Here is an 8,561-nt window from a genome sequence, read left to right on the forward strand (position 1 = left end):
GGTCTCTGTCTGTTTTTGTGCCAGTACTGCATTGTTTTGATTCCTGTAGCTTCATAATATAGTCTGAAGTCAGGGAGTGTGATAGATTTATTTTTTTTTTTAGGATATCTTTGGCTCTTTGGGTTTTTAAAAATGCTCCCATACACATTTTAAGATTGTTTGTTCTTATTCTTGTGTATCATGTATATTTTGATGGGGATTACCTTGAATCTATAGATTATTTTGGGTAGTATGGGCATTTAAACAGTATTAATTCTTCCAGTCTGTGAACATGGAGTGTCTTTCCATTTTTTTTTTTGTATCATTAGCTCCCCGACCACAGATGGAAACTGTGCCATCACCGTGAAAGCCCCAAATCCTAGCCATGAGGCAGCCAGGGACTCTCGTTGCTTTCTCTTTCTGATGGTTCATTATTAGTGAATAGAAAAGCATCAATTTCTGTGTTATGATCTTGTAGTGGTACGTTTACTGAATTCATGTATTCATTCTATAGTTTTTTAGTGGAAACTTTAAGGTTTTCTAGATATAATATCATGTTATCTGTAAATAGTGACAGTTTTACTTTCTTCCTTCCAAATTGGATGTCATTTTATTTCTTTTTCTTGTTTGATTGCTGTGCATAGGATCCAATATATGTTAGAGGTGGCAGGACTGAGCATCTGTATTGTTCCTGATTTTTTTCAGGAAACTTAGCTTTTCACTGTTGAGTATGATGTTAGCTATGAGTTTGTCATAAATGGCCTTTATTACATTAAGAAATGTTCCTCCTAAACCAGCTTTGATGACAGTTTTTTTCATGAATGGATGTTGAATTTTGTCTGCTGAATTGATCATGTAATTTTTATTCTTCCTCTTGTTAATGCTGTGTATTTATGGATATTGAGCCATCTTGACAGTCCTGGAATAAATCCTGTTCAGTTCAACTCAGTCACTCAGTTGTGTCCCACTCTTTGCGACCCCATGAATTGCAGCACACCAGGCCTCCCTGTCCATCACCAACTCCCGGAGTTCACTCAGACTCATGTCCATCGAGTCGGTGATGCCATCCAGCCATCTCATCCTCTGTTGTCCCCTTCTCCTCCTGCCCCCAATCCCTCCCAGCATCAAGGTCTTCTCCAATGTGTCAACTCTTCGCATGAGGTGGCCAAAGTATTGGAGTTTCAGCTTCAGCATCAGTCCTTCCAAAGAACACCCAGGACTGGTTTCCTTTAGGATGGACTGGTTGGATCTCCTTGCAGTCCAAGGGACTCTCAAGAGTCTTCTCCAACACCACAGTTCAAAAGCATCAATTTTTCGGCACTCAGCTTTCTTCACAGTCCAACTCTCACATCCATACATGACCACTGGAAAAACCATAGCCTTGACTAGATGGACCTTTGTTGGCAAAGTACTGTCTCTGCTTTTTAATATGCTGTCTAGGTTAGTCATATTTTTCCTTCTAAGGAGTAAGCGTCTTTTAATTTCATGGTTGCAGTCACCATCCACAGTGATTTTGGAGCCCAAAAAAATAAAGTCTGACACTGTTTCCACTGTCTCCCCATCTATTTCCCATGAAGTGATGGGACCAGATGCCTGGATCTTAGATTTCTGAATGTTGAGTTTTAAGCCAACTTTTTCACTCTCCTCTTTCACTTTCATCAAGAGGCTTTTTAGTTCCTCTTCACTTTCTGCCATAAGGGTGGTGTCATCTGCATATCTGAGGTTACTGATATTTCTCCCTGCAATCTTGATTCCAGCTTGTGCTTCTTCCAACTCAGCGTTTCTCATGATATACTATGCGTATAAGTTAAATAAGCAGGGTGACAATATACAGCCTTGACGTACTCCTTTTCCTATTTGGATCCAGTCTGTTGTTCCATGTCCAGTTCTAACTGTTGCTTCCTCACCTGCATATAGGTTTCTCAAGAGGCAGGTCAGGTGGTCTGGTATTCCCATCTCTTTCAGAATTTTCCACAGTTTATTGTGATCTACACAGTCAAAGGCTTTGGCACAGTCAATAAAGCAGAAATAGATGTTTTTCTGGAACTCCCTTGCTGTTTTGATGATCCAGAAGATGTTGGCAATTTGATCTCTGGTTCCTCTGCCTTTTCTAAAACCAGCTTGAACATCTGGAAGTTCACAGTTCACATATTGCTGAAGCCTGGCTTGGAGAATTTTCAGCATTACTTTACGAGCGTGGGAGATGAGTGCAATTGTGTGGTTATTTGAGTATTCTTTGGGATTGCCTTTCTTAGGGATTGGAATGAAAACTGACCTTTTCTAGTCCTGTGGCCACTGCTGAGTTTTCCAAATTTGCTGGCATTTTGAGTGCAGCACTTTCACAGCATCATCTTTTAGGATTTGAAATAGCTCAACTGGAATTCCATCTCCTCACTAGCTTTGTTCATAGTGATGCTTTCTAAGGCCCCCTTTACTTCACATTCCAGGATGTCTGGCTTTAGGTGAGTGATTACACCATCGTGATTATCTGGTTTGTGAAGATCTTTTTTGTACAGTTCTTCTGTGTATTCTTGCCACCTCTTCTTAATATCTTATGCTTCTGTTAGGTCCATACCATTTCTGTCCTTTATCGAACTCATCTTTGCATGAAATGTTCCCTTGGTATAGCTGGGGTTAATTCCCATCATGACTGGAGTGGGGGAAATCCTGCCTTGATATGAAAGGAAGGGAATTATTCCCTAAAGTATTTGCAGGGCATGGGCAATATGTACCTGTAAGAAGTATGAGAACATTCATGAAACAAATGTTTTTGGTTGTTTAGTTTTCCTATTGATTGCAGTTTAAAATACATATGTAAAGTGATTAAGTGCCGACATTTTAAAGGGACAGCTTGGTGAATTTTGATAAGTGTATACACTTTGTAACCACTACAGAGACCAAGTCCAAAACCTTTCATCTGCCTGAAAAGATTCATTTTGATACTTCCTGGTCAATCCATTCTCTACAGGAAACTACTGTTCTGATTTCATCGTGAATGAATTTATGAAATTATTACTTTTCCTGACTATTTTAAAATGTAAGTTTTATTATTAGTCAGGTATGGTAAAGCCAACAGACAGGAGACAATTTTTTATTGAAAAGATAATTTATTACTTATAGGACCATACAGGGAAGCCTTGGACTGGCCAGGAAGCAGATAGAGTGAGAGGAAAATATGGGCAACAGGCTTTAGTGTGTTTTTCGTAGGAAGAGATGAATGAGGCAGTGTAAGCAAGTTTAGGATGGAATAATTTGATTGATTTCAGTGGAATCTGGGTTTAAGGGTCTGTCTCTCATTGTCTGGTACCTGGCCCTGAGGTGGTTAGAGCATGTGGATAGTGGCCTGCAGTGTGATTGCTAAATAAAAGAGGCAATTGAGGGTATGGGTTCTTGATTAATTAGATTATATCTGAAAAATGTGTTGATCAGATGAGTTGTTTGTTGTCCCTAGGACCTGGCTAGCCCTGGGTGGACATCTCTCCAAGGTCAGCAAGATTTGAAGATGTCAAAGTATCAGGAAAAATAAAATGTAATGTCCAGTTTAAGATGAGTAAGATTTGGGAATCTAAAAGACAGCATGGTGATTATAGTTAATAATACTTTATTTTATACTTGGTTGCTAAGAAAATGTATCTCAAATACTCTGACCTCAAAAAATGAAAGGTAAGGATGTGAAGTGATGGAGATGGTAAACACTTTGCAACATATAAGTGTATCAAATCAGCACACTGTACACCTTTAACTTATAGGAAATTATATGTCAGTTATATCTCAGTAAAGCTGAGGAAAAGAAATTTAGAAAATAGAAACATGATTAATTCACTGTCTTTCAGTTCAGTTCAGTTCAGTTGCTCAGTCGTGTCTCACTCTTTGCGACCCCATGAATCGCAGCACGCCAGGCCTCCCTGTCCATCACCAACTCCCGGAGTTTACTCAAACTCATGTCCATCGAGTCAGTTCAACCATCTCATCCTCTGTTGTCCCCTTGTCCTCCTGCCCCCAGTCCCTCCCAGCATCAGGGTCTTTTCCAATGAGTCAGCTCTTCGCATGAGGTGGCCAAAGTACTGGAGTTTCAGCTTCAGCATCAATCCTTCCAAAGAACACCCAGGACTGATCTCCTTTAGGATGGACTGGTTGGATCTCCTTGCAGTCCAAGGGACTCTCAAGAGTCTTCTCCAACACCACAGTTCAAAAGCATCAATTTTTCGGCACTCAGCTTTCTTCACAGTCCAACTCTTACATCCATACATGACCACTGGAAAAACCAGAGCCTTGACCAGATGGACCTTTGTTGGCAAAGTAATGTCTCTGCTTTTTAACCTCAGATAAATAAAATAATAAATAAGTACCCATTATATCTGGCTTCTCTTACATAGTGTCTGTGAGATTTATTCACTTATTGTTTGCAATTTTAAAATTTTGTTGTATTATGTTTCACTGTGTAAATATACTACATGTATGAATTTATTTATCTGTTTTCCAGGTGATGGACATTTAGGTTTATTATAGATTTTGGCTGCAATAATAAACTGTTATGACTATTCTATTAATGTATATTCTGAATATGTTTACTCATTTCTCTTCATATTTACCTAAGAATATAATTAATGAATCTTAGAGTAGACATATAGTGTGCAGTTAGTAGATACCGCCTAATATTTTTCTGAAGTGATTGAACCCATTTACTATTCCACTACCAATATATGTGAGTCTGATTGCTCCACTGCCTCATCAAGTCTTGAATACGTCCAGTATTTTAATTTTAGGATTAGAATAATTTCATTTATATAAAGTTCAAGAACAGAATATACAAAAACCAAAAAGCTATGTTATGTGTTGTAAAAAGCATAATGCCTAGAGTAAAACCTAATATATGAAGATGACGTATTCAATAGAAGGCAAAAGACTGAATCACTAATGGTTCTATGGAATCAAGTCTAGAACTATGGATTTCCAGATTGCTTGTAAATTCAATGTTTTTCTTTTGTTGATTGCATAAAACTGGCAGGGAGAGTATGTCTAAAAATATATCCTATGTTAACTTAAGCATCTTTTATATCATTTAGTTAATTTTTTTACTTTATTCTTATTTGCTATAAGTACTTATCAAGTTTAATCCTGAGGATTTTCTATTGATCTTCTAATAGTAAATGGATCTTTTTCTGCCTGAAGCATCATATTTTTTGTTTACTTAACAGTGGCTAGTATATAGAAATAGTACTGGTTGTATTAATATTAGTTTTTTGTCTATTAAATTCTTTGGAGTGCCAATAAGTTTATTTTCCTATGAGGAGTTTTTAGGCTTTCCATAGAATTATGTCATCTTCAAATATTCATATGTTTTACTTCTTCCTATGGAAATTTAAATATTGGATCTTATCATCATATAAATTCATTGTAGAGAAATTGCATAATTCTGATAAGTAATATGAGCTATAATAACTTTTTTCTGGTTATTTCAAATGTCATTCTCCAAATCTGACATTTTATTATGAAGCATTTATCAAATACAGGAAGAATCATTTGAATCTTTTTTTATGAATCATTTTAAGTAGAAATTCTTGTGACTTTTATGCCTTTTGAGAAGTCAAATAATCTCGGTTTTTTTCTCCCTAATAATCATGTTGTATTATTGATGGGCTTTGTGTAAGTGTTTCTTCACATTGTGTCCCACTTCAGTACAGCATAGAATTTCCAAATAGGTCTCAAAAGTGAGGGTTCCTTTGTGATCATTACCTGGGATCTTCAGGGAAGCTGTGGGTTCTTTCCCCAATCCTACTTGACTCTGTGGAGGGGGAGAGGTTGGAAACAAAACAGGAGGGAACATAAGAAGAAATTTAGTCTTTCCAGTGATGCTGGGTAAATGTGACTTAGTTCAACCTGTGCAATAGTGCCGATATTTCCCCAAAGTCCTTTTCACAGCTCCCTTTACCTCCTTGTTTTTGAAGCTGTAGATGAGGGGATTCAGCATGGGTGTGATCACACTGTATTGTAAGGAAGAGAGCAAATCCAGGAAGGAACCAGAGGAAGGCATGAGATAGCGAAGCATACCTAGGCCAAAGAACAGGATCACTGCAATGAGGTGGGAGGAGCAGGTGGAGAAGGCCTTGCTTCTGCCTGTGGTGGAGGTGATGTTCAGAATGGTGGAGACAATGCGAGTGTAAGAGAAGATTATTGGGAGGAAGGTTCCAGATCCATGGAGTAAGATGGAGCAGATCAAGATACTGTTATTGATGGAGATATCAGAGCAAGACAAAGGGAAGAAGGAGGGCAGCTCACAGGTGTAGTGGTGGATAGTTTGAGCATCACAGAAATCCAGATTAATAGCCAAGAGCTCAATGATGACTGCATTGAGAGAGGCCAGACCCCATGAGATCAACACCAGCCTCACACAGAGCTGGTTGCTCATCACCTGGCCATAGTGCAGGGGGTGACAGATGGCAGCATAGCGGTCATAGGCCATCACCGAGAGCAGACAGGCTTCAGTTCCTGAAGAGAAAAACACAAAGAAGACCTGAGCCAGACAGCCCTCGAGAGAGATGGTCTTCTTCTCAGACAGGAGGTCCTTCAGGAGCTTGGGCACAGTGACAGAGGAGAAGCAGAGGTCTAGGAATGATAGATTACTCAAGAAGTAGTACATGGGCGTGTGGAGGTGGGAGTCAGCCCTGATCACCAGCAGCATCATCAGGTTCCCCATCATGGTCAGGAGGTAAATCACCAGGAAGAGCACGAAGAGCAGAGCCTCGATGCGGGGGTCGTCTGACAGCCCCGTGAGGACAAACTCGGTGATGGTGCTGTGGTTCCTCAGGGCCATTTGTGGAGGCTGTTTCCTTGAAGGACAATAGACAGAGAAATGAGATCACTTGTAATTGTCCCTTTCCTTTATGTCGTCATCACTTTTCCTCACCATCCCTCCCTGGTCTCCCCGAATGCTGTGTTATAACATCTCAAACTTGTCCTCACTGTGTGTCGCTGTGTCATCTTGATTTTTTATTTTTGTTTTTGTGTCCTAGTCTTCACATACTTCAGAGAATCCTATTCTTTTTCCATAGGGTTTTAACTGAAAAAATGATTGTATCTGGCTCATCTACTCATATGTAGTATTTAATTTCGGTTGAATTCTTCTTATAGTTTAGAAATCCTTATAATCATTTAGTTTTGAAAACCATTATCTGCAGCAGTGGTTCTAAATCTTCTCTCAGCTCCTTGTTCCCCAATCATTATTTCTTTGCTCATGGTCATCTAGTAGCTTTTAAATTTAATAGGATATTAATTTTTAATGATATTTTTATGTATAGGGTCTCTACTTAATCACTTTCAATTTATTCTCACTGTGATTTTGTCATTTATTTTGGCAGTCACTCATGTTCATTTTATTCATGATGAAACTGATATTCATGAAGATTTTATAATGCCACGTTGAGAAACAGTATAAGAACCAGGAAATAAATTCAATTATTTTGGCTAAGTCAGATCTAATTTTAGTGCATAGCATTATAGACTGTTTTCCTACTCTTACAGTTGGAGTTCATCTTTGTTTTTCCTTAACTTTCCAAAGTTTTAAGTTACTTTTGATATCAGATTGATTTGTATTTTCCTCTGTCTATGTTTATACTTTTCTCCACTTCAAATGTCCTCCTTCTTAATTTAGTTGATCTACACTCTCATGGCCCTTCCAGCCTGAGCTTTTCTCCTGTAGCCTGTCTTGATTGCTCCCTACTACTCTCTGTTCGAATACTAGGTTCCCTGTGTTATGTCAGAGTCTGAAATTTGCTTCTTTTCTCATTTGATGTTTAACACACATCTCAGTTTTTCCCTCCAGACTGTGAACCCCTTGTGAACATGGATCCCATCATAATGACAGCAATCATAAGCCACCAGTTCTTATACTTCATTTCCATTCTGTGTTAGCTTCAGTTATGCCTCTTGTATGAGTCTAGAAACTTCTATATGGTATTTCATGGGTGCCTCAGACAGGACTCCCACACATCCAAGCATAATTTCCTGTCCTTTTTCCCAAATGTCCAAATAGCAGTAATGCCAGGCAGAAGTTCTGCTACTGAATTTCAAGGATGCTGTTATCAACATGGATCATGTTATTTCAGGTCACTGCAAAATTCCTGATGATATATCACTCTTTAGAGGGCAAGACCTTTTGCAATAATGGAAGAATCTCCTTCCAGTTTTGATATGGGTGCATTATTCCTTTATTGCTCTTTTAGGATTGGGTGAAATGTTACTACAGTTTTTTCTTAACCATAACTTTCATCCTCTTGCCTTTAGTCTCACTTAGTTGTTCATGAGGACCAGGATGGTGAGCAGCACATTTGGGAAATGATGCTATACTCTAGATAATTTTGAATCCTAACTCATAGTTCTCTGTACTAGGATATGTCTCATAATATGAAGATTCCTGCCTGTCTTGGTCATTTTAGGCTAACTGACCAGTTTTCTTTTGTTTAGCACTCTACCATCTGACTCAAGGTAACTTTCTGAATTCACAAAAATGTTAAAATTGCTTTTTTTCACAGAGCACCTGTTTTTGGTCACTCTGTCCTTGCCAGCAATCTATAATCATAAAC

At 38.5% G+C, this 8,561-nt stretch overlaps 1 protein-coding gene across 1 annotated transcript; it reads right to left on the minus strand.

Moving 5' to 3' along the window:
* Nucleotides 1-5,854: 5,854 nt before the first annotated feature.
* Nucleotides 5,855-6,793, minus strand: LOC122678061 (olfactory receptor 8S1-like). Its single transcript, XM_043878506.1, has one exon. It carries the CDS (start codon nt 6,791-6,793, stop codon nt 5,855-5,857), a length of 939 nt encoding a protein of 312 aa, XP_043734441.1.
* Nucleotides 6,794-8,561: the final 1,768 nt, after the last annotated feature.

This window comes from Cervus elaphus, chromosome 3, assembly GCF_910594005.1.
Source record: "Cervus elaphus chromosome 3, mCerEla1.1, whole genome shotgun sequence".
NCBI classification, from domain to species: Eukaryota; Metazoa; Chordata; class Mammalia; order Artiodactyla; family Cervidae; genus Cervus; species Cervus elaphus.